Source organism: Euprymna scolopes, chromosome 6 (genome assembly GCF_053919585.1).
Source record: "Euprymna scolopes isolate OS-2025 chromosome 6, ASM5391958v1, whole genome shotgun sequence".
NCBI classification, from domain to species: domain Eukaryota; kingdom Metazoa; phylum Mollusca; class Cephalopoda; order Sepiida; family Sepiolidae; genus Euprymna; species Euprymna scolopes.
Genome location: NC_136487.1, coordinates 10,224,096 through 10,246,292, shown reverse-complemented (window position 1 = coordinate 10,246,292; position 22,197 = coordinate 10,224,096). Strand labels below are relative to the sequence as shown.

At 32.7% G+C, this 22,197-nt stretch overlaps 1 protein-coding gene across 1 annotated transcript in view; it reads left to right on the top strand.

Moving 5' to 3' along the window:
* Positions 1 to 9,967, top strand: part of LOC145277499 (uncharacterized) — a 243,875-nt gene extending 233,908 nt beyond the window's left edge. Inside the window, exon 7 of the mRNA XM_080128890.1 lies at positions 8,251 to 9,967. Within this exon, the coding sequence (XP_079985016.1) occupies positions 8,251 to 8,434 (184 nt within the window). The 3' untranslated portion in view covers positions 8,435 to 9,967. The remainder of the gene's footprint in view (positions 1 to 8,250) is intronic.
* Positions 9,968 to 22,197: the final 12,230 nt, after the last annotated feature.

Sequence of the window (22,197 nt, the reverse complement as noted above, 5' to 3'; positions counted from 1 at the left end):
CTCACTAATTCTTGCAATTTTTTATATACTACCTAGATTATAATATCTCTGATTTACAAAAGCAGGTTGCATCTATCTTTTATTTGAGCGACTTTTACACGCTATTTTCACTATATTTCTTGGTATCCACGTGTTTCTTTAGCTTTTCCGTATATAAGTGAAACTGAATCCATAGCAAACGGAGCTTCCTGGCATGAGTGCCAGGGACGCCCAGAAAAGGAATCAGCTTTGATCAATGCTGGGAAAATCCGTCATATCAGATAATTGCTATTCGTTTGGACATTCCCCTTTTTATGGGAAGCTGGTTTTTCCCAACATCTTGTGGGGAAACAAACAAATACGCAGAAACTGGCTTACAGACAAAGTTAAGTGCGTGATTTCATTCCCTTATGGCGTGATTTATGCACCTGTCCCTTAACTTTTTAATTGTTTAATTTCAACCATTCTTATTTCCGCTACCCCCATAGCGTTGTGGTAAGTTATCAGGCTATCACTTTTTTTCCGCCTTCACCTCCAGGCTTCGGGTTCGAGCCTACCAAAACTTTTTTTTTTAAACCCCCCCCCCCGCTAGTCTATAATATAAAAGCGAAAATGTGTGTGTCACTGTTTCTTAGATCTTTTTATATACTTTCTAGATTATAATATGTCTGATTTATGAAACGAGGTCGTCTGAATCTTTTATGTTACAAAATTCGCGCTGTAATTTCATTTTCTCTACTACTATGGCGTGATGTTTGATCTAGAAAACCACATGTTGACGTTTGCTTAACCACCTGCTTTTTTGAACGTTTAATTTCACCCATTCTCACTTCCCTGCCCTCGTAGTGTTGTGGTAAGTTATCAGGCTATTTGCTTCAAGACTTCAGGTTCGAGCCTACCTCCCTACCAAAAAATTTTTATTTTGTCTTTTACACCTACAAACACCCGGACAATGCTACTAGTCTATTATATAAAAGGCAAAATGTGTGTATGTATGTTTGTATGTCTTGCAAGAACTTTCGACAGTGCGTTAGAACGTGACAAAATTGGTATCGTTTTAAAGTTCGGTCTCTTGGACAACAAATATTAATACCTTCACCCTCAACTCTGCCGTTTTTCACAAGGATGGGTCGCTTTTTTCGTGGACATTTTTGCAAGTCATCAACTTTCGATTGACTACCCTTAATTCCAATGCTCACAACTTCTGTTTTCGCGATGGACACATCAGCTAAGACGTTAGCTTTTCTTTCACCTTCTTTTCCTCCTTCGCATTACGGGTTCAAGCGTGCCTGCCTACTACCACTTTTTTTTTTAACACCTCTCTCCACCCAGGCTGCCTACTGGGGTTCCTTACTACACCACCTCTCCACACCCAGGCATCACCGGATACCCCTGGTAGTTTATTATATTTATTAATATTTTGTAAAAATATTATGGGAGGTGGTCTTAGCCCTATTTAAAACTAAATTCACACAATAACGGGTCTAAAATCTATTTTCAATTGATATTCATTTCATAATTGCTCAATATTCTTACCTAGTAAAACTGGAACTTTTTCCTATATATATATATATATATATATATATATCTTGGAAGTTTTACAATCTTTAAAATTATATATAAAAAGTAATTAAAATCCTTCATTGGAAAATTATTTTACCCGTAAGTCAATAATTTCTTGCAATTGCTGAATAAATTTGCTCTCCCAAATAAACACTAGTCCTAATATTATTTCAGGGATCATCAGTTGTTTACCATGAAACACTGTTTTGAAAAAAAAAAAATATATATATACTAGGTTAAAGGTATTCAAGAGTAATAATTGATTAATTTAATGAGGTTCTTAAGAGTGCTAAATAAAAGAGCAAAATGTATTTTTATTAATATAAACAAATTTACATGATCGCAACACTGGACATGCTAATGTTTCGGACAAATGATTGATTAAAACCAGAAGTTTTTCTCAGGCGACTTAATAAATGGTTACTTTCCACAGAAAAAAAACAGTCCTCAAAACCTATATATATATATATAATGCTGGAGACGCCCCTCCATGGGATTAATGGACTATCTCGTGATGTCACTTCCAGTATCAAGTACCGGTGTCCGGTAATCTGAGATTGGTACGCGACGAAGCTGGGCATGTGCAAATGTCCTACCGTTGAGGAATGGATATACTTAACTCACTTTGCCTGTAATTTATGTGAATACATGTTTCGTTCCTAAAAATCCTGTGTTCCTTCGTTTATTACCATTCAACTCATAACAATATATTAGTGACCTGGCAAGGCCACAGGGGATACAATCAAGCAAAACAAAAAAAAAAAAACCTTAAGCAAAATTCATCCCAAAGCAGTAAAACTGAAGCTGGCATGCCAGGACGCTATATATACTATGTAGGCAAATTTGGGCATATTTTATTGGTTTAAAAATATAGGATCTTTTTTACCAATTGTCGTAAAATTTTAACAGAACAGTATTATAATCTTAATAGGACAGTATTATTATCTTAATAGAATAGTATTATAATCTTCAAAAAACCTACAAATTTACATGTAGTTTTGTCCATTAATACAGGCTCGTTGGAAAGCTAATGACCTGAATTGTATAGTGGGCTATGTGACATTTTCCCTTAAGGTCTAACATTAAGGGGATCATCCATCATCCAGAGTCTATTTTTGGCACTTTTTTATAACTATAAAATGTTTCAATGATAGTCATTTGTTTTCCTAGTTTGGGATATAAATGATAAAATATCTGATATTTCCCCAAAACCTTTACCCTTGATGGGGGAGAGACAAATGATTTGAAATAACAGCAAGGGAAGACTTGATTCCAAATATTTCTCATATGTTATATCTCCCCTCTTTGGTTTTCATACATAAAGTAAATTCCACAGTGTATAAGGATTATTTGATACTGGAGATATTCATAATCGTACCCTATTTCCAAAAAGAGGGAAGATGCTGTTAGAGAGTTTAGTTGATCCTGAATGCTGTCCTGATTTCATATGGATTACATATTCTTTGAATTTTTTCTTACAAGCCTTTTGTCTATGGTAAATAAACTGGTGAGTTTTCAAATAGTGTCTTTTTGGTGTTTGGTCCAGATTTCTCTCCAAGATGTCATGTTCTCTAGATAGTTGTTTCAATGGAGGGTTTTTCTTAAACTGTCCATCTTTTCTGGATACGCATTGCTGTTACACAATTTCTTTGAACACAATCTTTCGGCCCAATATTATTGATTTACTAAAGAACATCTTAACTGTTTCTCAACATATGGTTTCAATACTACTAAGATTTTTACAGCATAGAATATTTAACGGTGTTATCTCCCATTCTATTTGCCAGACAAGCATATAAGATCTTCAGAGTTTTAGCCTTGTATAGCTTATTAGTTGAACTGCATAAACTACTAAATGTGTTACCCCTTCCTTTAGAAGGTTGGGATTGATTGATAACCAGTCACCTAAGACACCCTCCTTGATGGTTCTGATTACAGCAACCTTTGCAACAATTCAGTGACCCCTATTTATGGTAGCTGGTTTCCTCATGTGAAATCAATTTTGTATCGCATCCATTCCATGCGAAGATTAGAATAAAAATTATAACATTTTACATGTTAAACAAGAGGAAAAAGCACATCAGTGTTTACATGAAATCTTTTACACGAGTGTGTTTTCGCCAGTAAGCAATCCAATGAAGTCTCTTTTATACATACGTGCACGTTTGCTGGTCTTTCATTCTTTTATCATCGCTTTTCCATGTGTGAACCATGATCCTTTTAGTCAAATGTGTAGATTTACACATGGACTATTGTTGCTATATCTGGGCTTTTAGTTGCAAATATTTTTCAAACTGTTTAATCTATATTCAGTTTTTTTTTTCTTTAAAATATAAATTATTCCATTTATTATTTTATGTATTTTTGTCCATATTTTAGCAGACTTTTATTCTGATGTACAAGTCAGAATACTCTGAGTCTCATTTTTCATTTTGTTGTATTCTTATTCTTTATTTGGCACTTGTACAGACATAAAAAAATGAAAATATCGAAAAAAAGGTTATATTGTATGTATCCATTTTGGACTGAAGATCTCCGAAAAAAAAATTTCATTTAATTTGATCGAGTAGTTTTTTTTTTTACAGCGGAAGAACATGTTCTTATGAGAGCGCGTTGAAGTCAGCCATTGTGAAATTTGCTGAACCTGAACAACATGCCATGGGGAGATAACTCAATGTAAAGTGCCGACACTTCCTTCCCATTTTTAATTCTAGCTTTTCTTCCTAAAAATCAAACCTTTTGCTCGGTATCATAACAAATTGTTTTTTCGCTGGTAAAAAATAACTACTTGATGAAATTAAGTGAAATTTTTTTTTCGGAGAACTTTGTTTCATAACGGATATGTGAAATATAACCTTTTTTTGATATTTTCATTTTTTAATGTCTTGACTAAACTATACAAGTACCCTTTATTTATTTCCAACCCTATGAACTAAATAAATCTTTTGTTTAGTGATATCACCTGTGTAAATGTAACATTTTTATACGCAATCATTAAACAAACCGTTTGCACATGGTCTTTTCACAAACATATGATTGTGCACATAAGTTTTTGCCAATGAGCGATCCAGAAATAATCAACAAAGTCTTTTTTACATACATGCACGGTCGCTGGTCTTCATTCTTTTTCATTTGCTTTTCCATGTGTCGGCTGCGATTCTCTTGTTGTTTAACTCAAGACGAATCTATTCATGCATGAAAATAGAATGGAGACTTGTTCAGGGACTACATAACTAATTATTAGTTAACCTACTTCGTTTTCTTAACTTAGTTTTAAGTGTGGAAATTGGAGAGACACAGACGGGCAGACATCAAAGTGACATTCGCTTAGATTTTCTCTATATTCTCAAATACATTTCATCTGTACCGTTCTCAACGAAGGACTGACTAGAAACTCCCTGTTCTTCCTTGAACACATGACAAACTTTCTATTGTCATCTTGTTCCCCTGTATTTCTAACATGTTTTGTTTAAGAAGCTAATGTTTGACCCTCATCCCCATTTCAATCACGCCACCTGCAACTGGGTCTATTTCCGTTTACCACTAGGCTATCCTGGCATGTTAATGGTGTTTTTCGGAGGTAGCGAACTTTAAATTGACAACTCTATTTTCTTTAATTGCAGATTTGGCAACTATCAGTTATTTTGTTATGGTGGAACTAACCTATATTACCTACTAATAGACTATTCCAATCTCAATAAATACTGGAAGACTAAGTCGTAAGGTATCAGTCGATATCCGGTGCACCAACCTAGATAGTTTGTTGGCTACAACGAACAACCCCGCTATTGTATGCTTTGCAATGCATGTTACTTTATTTTGGGGTTCTGTTTTTCTTTGCAACCTTTAACAGGGCCCTAACATAACAGTGGCGACATCGGATTTCAAACTCACAGAGGCCACTCGAATTTAAAATAATGCCAGCATTCAAAAGAACTCAGCTGAATTAAACCAAGCAAATCTTCAGAAAACACTGCTGAAAAAAAAAAACGTAAAAACAGTAACTCGCAGAAACCAAAAATGCATGAACTGTGGGCACCTTTAAATAAGCTTTTGAAAAAGGATAAACATTGGGAATGGACTGCCGAGTGTCAGTCAGCGTTTCAGGAAATCAAAGAGATGTTCACATCAGACCTTTTTTCTCACACATTTTAACTCGAAACTAGATATCATAATGGCTAGTGATGCTAGCTAATACAGTATAGGTGCATGCCTGGTATATAACATACCAGATGGATCGAAAAAACCAATTGCCTATGCATCCAGAACACTGCTCCCGGCTGAAAAACAGTTCTCACAGATAGCGAAAGAGTGTCTTGGCATTAAAATTTCATTTTCACCTACATGGTAAGCATTTTATGCTGCAAACAGATCATAAGCCACTTCTAACCATTTTTGAGTCGATAAAAAGACTACCCACATTTACAGTCAACTGTTTACTAAAATGGTGAACCAGTTAATTTAATTATGATTTTAAATTGGAATTCTTAGCGTCCAAGAATATTGTGCATGCGGATAGGTTGTCTAGGCTAATCCTAGCCCATAAGGAACCCCTCAAGGACTCAGTAATCGCTGCATTGTGGATAAATAGGGAGATAAAGACGATGATTCACAATATAATTCGAGAATTATAAGTGACTCTTGAAGAAATTAAGACTGAAGCAGCAAATGGGGAATTTTTACAAAACAGAAACTGGAACAAGGAAAATTTACTTCTGACATGTAATCTGTCTGCGACAATGTTCTGCTTTATAATGAGATTTATCATTCCAAAAGCGCTACAAAAGAGAATGCTACAAAACCTTCCACATGGATTATCCTGGCATCAGCAGAATGAAATGCCTGATGTGTAGCTTCATTTACTGGCCGTCCATAGATCAAGATATAACTAATATGGTTAAAGCATGTGAAGGTTGTACTTTGGCTACACCACCAATTATCCATAAACCCTGGCCAAAATCCAAACAACCGTGGTCCAGGATACATATAGACTTTGCAAGACCACTCTATGAATTGTATTACTTGATAGTGGTGGATGGTTTTCATAAATGGCCAGAGATGCTAAGATGCAAGTAACCCACCATCACATAATTTCTTACATAAGCTTTTTGCTTGTTTTGGTGTTGTTGATTAACTGGTTAGTGACAATGCTTCCCAATTCACTTCTTCGAAGTTCCAAGAATTTTGTGAGACATTTTAAAACATTTTACAACCCCACAATATCACCCGACAAGTCACAACCACGCAGAGCATTTTGTAGACATCCTAAAAAAAGGCGTTAAGAAAGGCTTATGGATCACCCACTGAAAAAGCTCTACGGCAGTTTCTTCAAGTATACAGGATTACGGCAAACCCTAACACCCCAGCAGGCAAATCACAAAGGTTATGTTTGGGTGTAAAATCAAATCAATATCTGAGAAGTTGCTAGCAAGACAAACCACACATGGGAGAACCTCTACGGTACCACTAAAAATACAATCTTGGAGAGCAAGTGTACTTCAAACATTTTAAAAATAACATTTCGTTTTGGGAACTGGGAAAAGTAATACAAAGGGACAACATTCACGCACAAAAGGCATGTGAACCAGATACGTAAACGTTTGACTGAGGACCAAGAAAAATTGCCTTAGGAAGAAGTAGAGGTTATTGAAACCGTCTACAACACGTTTGATACTGAGTCTCTCTAAATCAGATCAGAAACACGTTAGGGTAGGAAAAGGAAAATCACCGAGCCGTTCATGGTTCACCCAAAGAGGAAAAAATACTGATACACCATTCGGAGTTATCAGCTTGGGAAGGGGGTGTTTTGGCGGAACTAACCTATATTACCTACTAATAGACTATTCTAATCTCAATAAATACTGGAAGACTAAACCATAAGTTGTCAGTCGATATCTGGTGAACCAACCTAGGTCGTTCGTCGGCGATGATGAACAATCTACCTATTATATACTTTTTTTGTTTTTGCATTGTTTTTCTTTGTAACCCATAACAGGGCTATAACATATTTTGAGTTCAGCTTCATTTAGCAATTCATCATGAAGAGAGAGACACCTAGGCAGCATTTGCGAATGGTACAAATTTATTTTATTTTTATTTGATGAATTAATGATTTCACAAAATGTATCTGTCAACTGGCCACCTCGTTTGTGCAATTTGATTATTTTCTTTGGGATTATGTAAAGTCCTATGTCTACGCTGATAAACTAGACACAATAGATCACTTGGAAGACAACATTCAACACATTATTGCCAAAATACAGCCTAATTTAATGCATAGTTTGTGAAAATTGAACCTTTAGATTATACCATGTACATGAGAGCTGTGGGGGCCATATGGCCGAAATTATATTTAAATTATAAATGCCAAAAATGAATCTTTGAAGTAAACCACATATTTGTATAATAAAAATATTTTGGATTTATTTTAATTTGAAGTTCTCTAAAAGAAACACTTTTTACTAATGTCATTGTTACCAATATTCATACTAGTTAGCATAGTTATTACTTACTGGTGTAGGGCCTCACTATATAGCAATATTATTTATTATGAATTATTTTAGTTCGTCTGTTTGAAATTATATTACAACATTGTCACTACATGCATACATGTTATGATTTCCTGTCTCTGAGGAATTTTTTAATGTTATGGAATGAATAATTAAACACTGTTTTTCTTTTTTTTTTTTTTTTTTTTTTTTTTTTCAGGTACAAGAAACCATACAAAGAGCACAACTATGACCACCTGAATAATTTCCAATCAGTCAACTACAATTTAAATCATCCACAAACAGTCAAGATGGAACCAGAAAAGGAAAAACCATTCGGCAAACGTTCCTGTGATGATGATGACTCGGATTCAACATATGCCACTGTCGGCGAAACTACCTAGAATATAACAAGGTTCAATTTTTGCTTAGGAATTAATTGTAAAATTCAGTCGTATTTGTACCAAAGCTGATTGTGTTATAACTTCTGTTCATTTGCTGTCCACTCGCGCACACACACACGGGTATTAGAGGACATTTTCAGTAAACAAGTAGCCATATTAGACTTAAAAACTTAAAACATCAAAATTTCATAAACATATTCCTAAATAGCTGCGTTAATATATATAATAAACAAGGGAAATAACTCTAGTTAACTACCGTTTACTCTATTTGTTAACCAGCGTTAATATAACAATAAAACAAGGGAAATAACTATATGTAACGGCAATTTGAACATATATTTAATAACTTTAAGTTGTTTTTGTTGTGTTTTTTTTTTAGATAAAGATAAAATCTTTAAAAGATATCTTTTTTTTTTCATTCTAGGGTCACAAATGAATCATAATATGCAGTTTAAAAAGTCAGAATGTACACAAATGTCAACCATTTTTTTTATCTAATAATTGATTAAAATGGCTGACATTTTTTATCACTATCATACAAAATTTTGAAGCTGTTAACCTGGTGTATAGAAATGTAATTTTTGTTTTGAATTAAAGCTCAAGTATTATTGTTCATTTGTGTTCATAATCTAAAAGAAAACATTAACTTTTTGTATGTGCCCTGTTGTACCAAAGAAGTAAAGGTTTATTTGATGTAACCACCTTTAGCAAGCAATGACTATCTCAGTGCAGAACAGTAAATGTTGATTTACACAAATCTAGTGATTCTTATTCATTTCCACTGTTATCTTGACAAAATCAGCCTTCAATTATTTTTTTGTTGTTATATCTTACGGATATTTAGTCCCTCTCTTTCAACAATGTTGCACACATAGTAGTCCAAGGGATTTAAATTAGGAATGTTTGTTAATTACCTGTTATATGATTAAGAGTTTTGATATGTAGTGGACCTCAACATTTTCGCATTCATTGAAAGCTGCTCCTTGTCAAGCTAATGCATCAAACGAATGGGTTTTGGCTAGGATTGAAGTGTAGTATCCATTCTAATACTATATTTCATCTTTTCTGTCCTCGGTCAGTAATGGAAAAATCTTTCTAGACTGAGACAATTTTTACTTGTGTTCCAATTCAGATTGCCACTTCATGGGACTTAGATCTCCCCCTATTAAAAACTGACCTTGTGTCTGAGAGAGACTTAATTTTGGTATGGAACATGCATTCAGATCTAAGCTGATGTCAGATGCACTTTCATGGAATAAACCTGCAATAAAACTATGTAAGAATTGGTGTGAACATTTTTCATGAAAATATATTTGATTTCTGGTCAGATCGAATACTTTTATTAACTAAATGATTAAATATGTCCACAAAAACTCTACACAATTTCTGCGTGTGTGTATAGATAGATGAAGAATTTGATTTTTATTGCAAACTCTTTTTGAGTCAACATCTTTATCCACAAGAACGATGACATTATTTTGATCTATTTTAAGCAAATAAAATATTGACAAAGAAAGAGAATAATTGCAAGAATCTAAGTGTTCTTAATAATTGTTATGTTTAGTCTAAACATTAGCTGAATTTAATTTTCATATATATATATATTAGCAATGGGACGATTTCAATATTTTTCCTGATTACGATAAAATTACTGATTCCGATTTGTTATAAATCTCTAAATATTTAATTCTAAAATTGTTATTTTCCCTGATTACTGTAAAAACATGTTGTGCACATATTTTCTCAAATGCAAAAATACATGTGGAGGTGATCTGTAGATTTTATTATTTGTTACTTCAAAATCAATGAATATTTATTATTGCTACCAGCTGTGGACAATTTTGTTTTCAACAAAATTAAATAGCAAAAGATAATGAAAGGAATCGTTTTTGGCATCGGAAAATAGGCACATATTTTTCCGATTCTAATACTGATTCGAATTTTTCTGATTCCGACTAATCATCCCAACACTTATCTGATATTGCTTGAGACAAAAATTTAACCTATTTCTATTAAAGCTTCTATCTTGCTCTAGCTGCCTCTTTGAAGGTTAATCGTTTTAATGGTACCACTCCCATCTCCATAGCTCTTCAATTAAAAATAGGAGGTTTTACTTTTGGAATGGCCGTTGTATGTATATTCATTACAGCTGCATATTTGATGCTGGAACTGTATTATTTTTTTGATAGAAAGGTTCACATGTACCTTTGACAGTCAATTAAAACTAATACAAAAAAACAAAACTACAGAAAAATCTTTATGATGTACATACCTGTGACGAAACAAAAAGATCATATTCCAAAAAGCACAAATTGTTTTTTTAATAAAGAAAATAATTTTTAAACAATTTAAAGCAAATAATGTAAAATCAGTAGCATTACAAGTTTGAAGTGGACTCTCTTTCTTTGTTTTTTTTTTTTTTTTCAAGATGGCGATGCAAGACAGTCTCTTTTTGTTTACTCATAAAATTTGATTGTATTAGTTAAAAGGTAAAGTTCTTGATCAATTTATATGACTTTTGGAATATGGCATTTCCGCTCTCTGACAGCTATGTGCATCATTTGTTTTTTTTGTATTTTCTGTATTTTTTAAAGTTTTTTAAGTTGAATTCTAAATAAAAATAATCAAAATTCTAATTCTTTTGTAGCGCACATGTTTCTAAACATACTTCTAGAGTATGGCTATGACACTCAATGTGAATTAAGATCATTTTTACTGATACTCATACCATGACAGTCTTCGGAAATCATTTTTTTTAATCAAATTTTATAAGTTCAGTGATTTCTGTCAAGAGAAAATCCATATGTACTTTTTTAACTGACTTGATTTATTTTCATTTGTATTGGTTTCCTCCAATTATTTCTGGATTAGGATATTTACAGAACGAACCACATGAAGGTTCCCAACATCCATAAGTAAAAATGGTGCTATCGAATTGACTGGATTCGAACTTAACACACTTGTTATCAGCCTGCATTGTTCCTATTTACAATGCCTCCCCACGGGAGAGAGTTAGACACCAGGGTCGTTTTTTAATGTGGAGAAAAGGAACAAAAATAAAAATTGTCTCAGTCGTGAAGGATTTCTCCTCCACTGACAGAGAACAAGAAATTGAAGTGCAGCATCCGAAGAATAGATACTGCACTTTGATCTTGTCCCGAAGGCCAAGCATTGTTACCCATCTCATGAACGCCACCTCCTAGTTATTTCTGAGAGAAATTACAAAGCTTTTGCTACATTTTGAACCCCTCTTTTAAAACTTTATATAGTTCTTGTCCAGAGTTCACTCTATATTAAAAAACAAAATAAAGAAAATTTGTATGATATAGGTACCCAGGACAAAACGAAAATATTATATTCCAAAAGTCATACAAATTGATAGTTGTTTTATATTTAAATAAGAAAATCAAACTTTTTGAATATCTAAAGTGATTGTCTAGGCCACCATTTTGAAACAGGGGAGATAACTCAAAAATATTTCATATTTACTTGATTTATATTGAAATGCCTATAAATTCCCATTAATCACTTAAAATGATTTTCTTAATAAAAAAATAAAACTTCTTGATTACGTGATTTTTGAAATATGATACATTTCGCCACGGATACACACATCATGTAGACTTGCTTTATTCTTGTTTTTTTTTTTTATATAGGAAGAATTCTGGACAAGTATCCGTTATGCTAATTTTAACTGAAATGTCATTTTTTTTTTTTTTTTTTTTTTACCCCGTCCCTATTCACCTTTGGTTTCATGTAAATTAAAACCGGGTGACTTTTGAAGCATAAACTTAATTGTTTGAATAATATTTGTTTTAAATGATCTTCCTTTCCATATGAATATTACACAATGACTTTTTTTTTTTGTATATTGTTTTTCATGTTTTTTTAAATTGTATATTGTTTTTCATAATTTTTTATTGTATATTGTTTTTATATGAATGTGAATATCATTCAATGATTATTTTTGGCATATGTTTTTTTTTTTCTCCGCAAAAAAGTCACCTTATAAAACCTAACCTCATTTGTTAAACATTTTTTTTTTTTTTTTTTTAAATCTAGGGTTTATGATTTATGTCAGGGTCAAATTGTACCAAAATTAAGTCATATAACCTCAATGTCAGATTTAGTTATAAGATAGTCTGGTGCCTTAACATGATTCAGGTTATGTTTTATATGTATTTTTAAATGTTGAAGAAAAAAATTGTAATTTAATTTTACAAAGAATTGGAATAATTAAAAAAAGTGGGTGCTTCTATATTATAATAATGAAAAAATATTGAATTTCAAGTAAAACAAACAACACTGTTTTTTTACTGTTTTTAAAATGGTGTTGCAAGATCGTTCCTTGTAGTTTAGCTATAAAACTAGATTTTCTTATTTATAGATATAACTGCTTGATCAGTTATCATACACCAAAAGTCATGTTATTTTCTTTTTGTTATTTTTGTTTTTTTATTTGAGAATTCTAGACAAACCTTTTTTTTTTTTTTACAAGATTGTGCTCATGCGGAGTTGTCTTTTTTGTAATCCATGGTTGGTGACTGCATTCTAAAGGTCATTCATTTCTCCCAACATGGCATCCGCATACACATGTGCCTACAATCAAGTCTGGCACTAGGTCATCCCATTTGGTGTCCTTTACACTATGTTTACAAAACTAACATCTGCATGTACCTGCACATGTGATCATATCTGGCATCAAAGCATTATTACACTTGACATGCATTGCATCTGTGATCAAGTCTGGTACAAGAGCATCTCACTTGATGTTCTCAAAGGATTATATTACATTAAGATAATAATATCATCAGCTCAGTGTAAGCATCTTTCACATTGAAGAAAAGTTTTAGTTAAGAATTTAAAAATATCATCTCAAATCAACAGACTGTTTTGAAAGCACATTAAGATGCAAATATTTTATAAAAAAAAAAATGTTTTTATTAATTTCGAATAGTAAAATATCCACCATGAGAGTAGGAAGAAAGTTTTTTTTTTTTTTTCGTAAATAAAATGTTCATGGTCTGTGTTATTGGATCAAATCTGTGGAAAAGAACTTTTCCTCAATATGGGCCATGGACATTTTATTTACAAAAAAATAAAAATAAAATTAAAAATCTCTTTCCTTCTAATCTAATGATAAATATTTTACTATCCAAAATTAATAAGATACATTTACAGTTTAAAAAAAGAAATTGAGTGAGTTTTTCTTTTTTTCGTTTTTTTAATAAAATATTTGCATCTTCATGTGATTTCAAAACAGTTTGTCTGTTTATTCCAAAGTTTTAATTTTATTAAATATGCTTCTAAGAGCTTTTTGCCAATTTTCATAATATATATTTCATGTCATATTGAATTTAATTAATTAAAACAGAAATATTTCTCACAATAAAATCATTAATAATATTCAAAAACTATTTTGTAAAATAAATTTTTTTTTAAAGTATTTAATATTTTAACCAAGTTTGTTGAGTCGTCTCTAGATTTGTATTGTATCATGAAAGAGATTAGGGAGTTAAAGCAATTGGCGACCCCTAATCCAATGCAGCTTTCAAAAACTCCTTCCTTGAACGTTTATATAAGTGAGTGCCCTGCTTCATCTAAATTTGGCAATATAACCTTTTTTTTTTTTTTAAATGCCATTACATTCCTCTGCAAAATAGTGTGATATGAATGATATTCTGTGGATTTAATTGTGCAAGATTTCAATATTATCACTGGTTAGGCATGAAAACTGGAATAAAACAGTGCAGCTTTTTTAGTTCTTGGGATATAACAGGTGAGGAGGCAGAGAATAGTTTTCTCACACTTTATATATATATACATATATATATAAAATGGGTTAAGAAATTCCAACGAAAGAAAGATGTATATTTAAATAAGGGAGTAGTCACGAACAATATGTATTTTTTAACATTATTTTATTATTCCGTGTCTTGGTTTTTCATTGGGAATTATGTTTGGATCATTGTAATAATGTTTTTAAGTCATTGAAATCGTTTTTATGCGCGTTTCAGACGTTCTGTGATGCGTCCTCGTCAGAAATTATTTTCAAATGTGTTGGAGATGTAAAAATGGCGATTTTCGTAGTTAATTTGAAGTTTTTCCAAGGGGTGGAGGCTTGTAAGTGTTTATCTCCAACACATTTGAAAATAATTTCTGACGAGGACGCATCACAGAACGTCTGAAACGCGCGTAAAAACGATTTCAATGACTTAAAAACATTATTACAATGATCCAAACATAATTCCCAATGAAAAACCAAGACACGGAATAATAAAATAATGTTAAAACATACACATTGTTGGTGACTACTCCCTTATTTAAATATACATATATATATATATATATATTGTTCAAAACCAGTTATAGTCATTAATCCTTGATGATGAATTCAAAAGGATTGGAAAATACTCAAACTTACGACAAATATGGTGATTATATCAGCCAGTTCCTGCTACAAGTGAGGTGAAGACCGTTATTCAGAAGTTGGAAAGGATCAAAACCAAATTTGATAAAAAACGTCTATTTCATTTGACGTCCTTATCGATGTTAGTTATTTTGTAATATTGTTTACGCTAAAGAGAAAACATTTCTCTTTTTTTTATTAAAAAAATGGATTAAAAATATTTGATATATAGTTACTATATTTTACTCTAATAAGAATTTAAAATTTTTATATTTATGTTTATTTATTTTAGACAATTGAACTATTTTAAGTTTATGCAGAGAGGTAAATAAAGTCTCTATGCCAAACTCATTTAAGTAGGTTAAAAAGACAAAATAGTTTTTACATTGATGGCTTTGTGTCTAAAGTATTTGCCTTCAGTTCCAATATTTTATGCAATTGTGGGTTCAAATCTCACACCAGACAATTGTTTTTTTTATTTTTAATTTGCTTTAGTATTCCAGTTATTTGCCATCGTAACCAGGAATAATTTTGTTTAAGGAAAAAATTGATTGAAAAAATATTTAATAGATGTTAATTTCTAATCTTTGTTATAAAAATAAAAAAATGTTAAAAAACTCGGTAGCTGAAAATTATTGCTGTCGAGTAGAAAACAGATAAAATAATTGTAATAATATAGAATAGATTTATTCCACTTGGTACTATAATAGAAATGCGTGTCAGGTTGCAACAACTGGTTACGAAATGGCAAGTAACGGCTAATGGTTCGTTTTGAGTTTACCTTTCCAACTTTAAACTACCAAAATGTTTGTCAAATTACATGAACTGAAGAGAATTTGATTTACCTTCCTTCTTTCTTTTCCACCGAGGCTGGATGTGATACAAGGTTGGTTTCACATAAAGAAGTCCAGTTTCCTCCAAAATGGTCACTTTTGACCCAAAACAAAAATAACCAAGTTGGTCCTGTCTGCATTTCTTCATGCATGAAAGAGCCTTTAAAGGTGACAGGCAGGAGTCTCATCCCCCTCCTTTTAACAGAGGTAATGCTTGAAAGGATATCCCTTTAAGAGAAAGTTTGACAGGTCTGTTAGTTTTTAAACCCTTTTTAATGTATCTATTGTATTATATGAACAAAAATTACTTACATACACTCTCTCTCTCTCTCTCTCTCTCTCTGATATATATATATATATTAGTGTTGGGACAATTAATTGGAATCAAGAATCAGAAAAATCAACAAATTTGAGGATATCAGAATCGAAAAAAATGGTGTCTATTTTCCGATGCCAAATCAATTCTTTTGATTGTCTTTTTTTATTTGATTTTGTTTGAACCAAAATCTTCAATTGCTGCTAATAATGATAAAATAATAAATATTTATTGATTTTAAACTACCAGTGAAGCTAAAATCTATAGATCATCCTCCACAAGTGTAATTTTATATTTAGGAAAATATTTGCATATTTAACAGGTGTTTTTTTTTTTTACAGAAATCGGGGAAAATAATAATCTTATAGTTAAATATTTAGAGATTTATAAAGAATCGGAATTAGTAATTGTATTGGAACAGGGAAAAATATTGGAATCGTCCCATCACTACTATATATATTATCATATATTACTGTTGTATATTTGTTTCTTGTGGAGTTTCCCTTAATCTCAGGCTAATCATGTAATTGAAGCTCTGAAAAAAATGCTCAAATCTTATAAATGTGTGTGATTTTATGAGTTATGATTGGCCAACAGGCAATCACTGCCATTCTTATGCACATTAGCACTTCAATTGCCACACAAAACTTGCCAACAGCGCCACCGATGGGACACAAACTATCATGTTTCGAAGAAAACATAACTCTTGATGAGAATAGTAACTGTTGGTTAAAGTTCAACCTTAAAAAAGAGTTATTGTGCTGGCTCACTCGACAACATTGACAATGCCAACATTGTTTCCAGGGTCTTGTCTCACACTGGCAGGTGTTTAGGCAGGAGGGCAGTGATTCACAAGCTTAAAAATAAATTACAGAAATGCACAAACTGATCCATTATGCAAATATCAGTTGCACTCTGGGTGTGTGCATGTAACACCATCGACCCTCTACACACTAAGGTCTGCCGAGGCTGTGTTCATCAGTCAATTGATCAATTTATTTCTCCATTTCAGTCAGGCCAAAACCTGCCTTCCATTGTAACCAACTTGCAATTGTTGTCAACTGTTGCAAACCCAAGACTGTCCGCAAACCGTTTCTAACTGTTGTGAACTGTCACAAAACCCATCAACACTCTTAAAACTAACTCTAAAATAAATTGACCGATCCATTGTTTCTGTTCACTGCCACACCTCAGCTTTTCTTTATGTGCATTGCTGAACAATTTCTTATGCCCTTGATCTGCTGATAAACTTATGTCGTCTTTGTTTTTGTCATATTTCTTTTTCTCTTTCTCCTCTACTTCCTAACTCTTGGGCGGGGTGGGGTGTGAGGGTGTTGAGTGTATCACAATTGTTCCAAATGCAACTTCAAGTCTCTTTTTCTCACTCATCTGTTTTTTACTGTGCATCACTTTCTTCAGGAAAAGATATTGAGATATCGGGATTTAAAAGAATTGTTTAATGATTACATATAGAAATCAGTGCAACTCGGTTTGTGAAGGTAGTCAGTGTATGCAATTAGCAACGGTCAATTTGGCTAATAGTTGGCATCTGGCAGAGTAAAGTGTATGTGTATTATGTAAATTTTATTCAACTTGAAATGTGTCATAGTATTTGCAATTCAACACACATTGAACTGAACTTTGAAAACGTAATGATAAAACAGTGATACTTTGTATCAGGTTTTGAGTGTTATGCGCACATTTCAGTTGATGTAACCTCTGAACTCTTTCTTGTATCTTGTCAAACTCAGGAATCGATGGCATAATGGATAATGTATTTGGTAAAATTCAGTTGTAAGTGACATTCTTCTGGAGGTTGAAGGTTCAATCCTCACTGAACAGTATTAAGAATACAATTACAAATTACTTAGGACTTCTAACCAATCATGGCTGACCGAATGAGAGTATGCTACTCCCATGGACTAAAAGAGTTCCGTTCAAAATTCTGTGCTGATTCACAAGTTTGCCAGAAACAGTGTCGAGTTTGACAAGATACACCTGAAGAAGGTTGGAGGTTACATTGTCTGAAATGTGCGAACAACACTCAAAATGAAATCAGTAGTTCGAAGAATCCAAATAATATGAAAAATTAATCCTAATCACAAAAATTCAGAAATGCTTTATGCTACAAATATAATATTGGCAGAAGCAAAAAACTTGTACTGGTTCTCATTTATAGAGAACTTTTATGAAAATTAACCAATTGCTAACCTCTTGAGTGAACTAAAAGCCAATGTCCAGAAATGGTAGGAGAGGGTACTAGTCAGTATTTAGCATGATGTGTGAATTATGTATGTACATTTGATTTATGGATTTGCAATCTGAAACTAACAGATGGGACTTTTTTTTTCTCAAAAGATCTATATGCATGTGAACTAAAGATAAATTTCTGCTTATATATGAAAGGCAATGTGCGTGTGTGTGTGTGTGTGTGTGTGCGTGCGTGCGCGCATTCTCTATGGATTTCGAAATGGTTGGGCTAATTTTTTTTTTAAATTACACACAATTGTAGTTTATTAGTCTGGGAATGTTCTTAGATAGGTTTAATATTGGAATAACCCCGATAAGTATTGATAATCCAAAAAAATCTGATTAAAGAAGGAACAGTCCGATTTTAACGCAAGTTAACACCCTGATACAGCCAAACATCATATGTGAATTTGAGAAGTTTTATCACTGCACAAGCAGAAGGGTCCAGCGTATAAAAATCAACAGTATATTCTTTAATAAGACAGGGGCGCGTTCAAAATGAATGTTTAATTTTAAAGCACAACTGAACCATAATATTTGACTTTTTGATTGTAAACTTTAATTCAAGCTATTATATAAAAATAATTTTATAAAAACAGAAGGTTCTCCACAGTGCAATGTAGACTACAATGCATTGTGGACTAAATGACTGTGGGAAGGCATGTGACACTTAATCTCAGTTCATCATGGTGAGTCCTTGACTATAGCACGCAATCAATCAATTTTATTGAAAAATAGCCGATTTCACCGATTTTGATGACAATAAAAACATTGAAAGTGTGGAACATTTGTTAATCCTTATTCAATCCCGGGCAACGTCAGATATCTCGGCTTGTAATGTTTATAGCTATGCTTATTATTGCTTCAGTTAAAAATTTATAAACATTTAATAACAGAAAACTTGGACTGAATGGCGGGGCATAAATTACCAAAGTTAAGAAACTCAGACTAAAAAGGTTGTACTGTATTTTTATTCTGATGTGAGATAAAATTGACAGAAATATACTTTATATATGTATATATAGTTGTTTGTTTATTTTCTTTTTTTTACTAAAGCCAGTGATATCATACTGTTCATCATTCCATTAACATTTTTTTTATTCAAATAGCCAGTAAGCCTACTGTCAAATCTGTAAATTAATATTGGACTCTATTTTTTGCTGAAAAGTACAGGCTTGACTAGACAGGCGGCCATTTTGTATATGAGTAGCCATCTTGAATTTTGGTTGATATGAAGAAAAAGAAAAAGAAATGTAAATTTTGTGATTTTCTTTTTTCTCTTTTAAGCTGTTTTTTGTTACAATGCTGCCGCTGCTGATTTTTTGGCAACATTTTTTCTTTTTTTTTTTTTTTTTGAAAAAAAAAAAATAACTTGAATAAAATTTGTATTTTCCTGCAGTTAGGGGGAAATTTATTTGAATTGTCTGTTGCTTTTCTTTTTTATCACTTGCATATTATTTCTAAACCATTTGTTATATGCGCTGTAATATGCTATGCTGGCATAGATAACACCATCTGTTATTACTAGGGCTATGACAACAGCATATTTTTTTTTATTGTTTTGACTCTCGAGTATATATCCGACACAGTTAATCAACTAAAAACCACATCACTCTATATAAAAGCATATAAGATATTAAGATACACACTCAAGAGTCAAAACAATGAAAAGCATATGCTGTTGTCATAGCCCTAGTTATGACATCTTTTTTTTATTTTCAATTTTCTTATCAGTTTGTTCAAGCTGGAGATGGGGTATCCTAGCGGATACTAAACATTCACCTGCTATCTCATATATTCCAACTGAAAGATCCTTTTAAAATTCTGGCTTTCCCTTTAAGTGCAATTGTTCGAATTTCTCTTGCACTTGGTTCACTGGCCATATTTGCCAGATAGGTTTTGAAATTCTTTTTCATGAATTCAGTTGCTTCTATAATTACTAGAATGAGAGATCTTCCTAAGATTCCAGTTTCTTTTCATGTTATACATAAGACCTTGACATTTTATCTTTTCTCTCTAAACTGTTTAACCCCGGAATACAACTTTATTATAATAGAATATATATATATATATATATATATATATATATATATATATAGCAAGTTTTTAAAATATATATGACATTAAGCTATACAGAATTTTCTGCATTTCATCCCTATGAGGATTCGTCAGGCTATATATAAATATATACACACATACTAGAGGAAAACAAGCTTTTTAAATATTATAAAAGACCTAAAATTTGAGGAATATTTATTAATTGATGATACCAATGTCAACCTATTATTAAAATTGTTTAAAAATCAGAGGTATTTGAATTTTCCTAAAAGGCTTTGACCAACTTTGCATAAAACTTAATGAAACTATATATAACTTACATTATGACATCTTACTAACAGCTACATTCCAAAATTCATAATGATCAATCAATTAGTTTAGGAGCAAGTCATGTACAAGGAAATATATAAGTACATACACATAACTAACTTTAGATTGATAGTTACTTTTAATGCATCTAAAACCAAGCTTCTATCTTGACATCATCAATGTTCTGATCCCCATCTGCATTCAATTGAAATGAATGGCTCTCGTCTTGGGGAGGCCTCATGTTTTGACAAGCTTCTGGGCTTGACCTTTACTCCTGATCTTAAATGGAACACATACAGCAAATCTGTTGCCAAGGCCGCTGGAAAAATGGTTGGATCCTTCTATCGATCTAAGAGCCAGGTACGTCCAAGGATGGAGTACTGTTGCCAAATCTGGGCAGGGGCTGCTAGAAAGGATTTGTCCTGCCTTGATAGAGTTCAAAATAGACTTCATAGCCTTGTAGAAGATGTCTTTTTCTCTTCCCTGCAACCTCTATCTTACAGAAGAGATGTTGCAAGTTTGTCTCTGCTTTATTGTTATTTTCATGGCAAGTGCTCGACTGAGCTCCAATCTATGGTCCCCCCTCGCCAAACTTTCACAAGAAACACTCGTCTAGCTGAAAACACTATCAATAATTCCCCCCACTCTTTATCTGTGCCTAAACCTAAACGTAGATTCCATGAACAAAGCTTCTTTCTTAGAACTGCATGCCTGAGGAATTGTCTTCCGTTTTCCTGCTTTCCAGCTGACTACAATATGGTTGTCTTCAAGTCCAACGTAAACAAGTTCTTGATCAGCTATTCCACTTAAGTTAACAAATTTACCAAATTTCCATTACTAACGATTACTATATTGTCCAATTGACTACTATACATGCTTAACCCTTATCCTCGAGTGGTTTCTGGCCTTGATAAGTGGTTATGACTATGTAAAATATATATATATATGTATATATATATTAGACTGGTGTAAAAATAAGGTCATTTTCATATATATATAGTTGAATGTCAAAAATGACATTATTTTTTCACATACCTAAATCATCAGAGACAATGTAATCCCAAAAAGTTATTACTGTTGTTGCATAGGGTTAACATTGAGGTTATCCTAGGGTTATCACTGTAGGGCGCCATTTAACGTTTTGGGTGTATAACATCAAAAGCTATTCCGTGTGAATGATTGTCTCTAATATAAATGGTTGCGTGTTTGATTATCATAAAGGGAATCGTGTGTGTGACATGTAATTTCAGAACCTACCTCTGCTTCTTCAAAACGGATCATCTGGAAATTTCTCATCCTGGAGGGAGACTTGATACCTGTTTGACGAAGATTTATCACTCCAAGACGATGAATGGGTTTTATAGTTTTTATTTCACTTTCCCCAGAGGTCCTGCAGAAGTGGAAGTGAAATCGGCTTGTGTGGGCTCTTCTTCACACACGTCAGCGTTCGTCTCCCCCCTCCCCAGTTAAGAGGGGGAGACAACGGAAAAACCGTCCGTCTTCTTCAAAGCCCAAATCAAATCTCTCAGATCTAGCCAACCTGCCTGACCACGTCACATATACGTAATCTGGTCAGCTGACCTTCGGT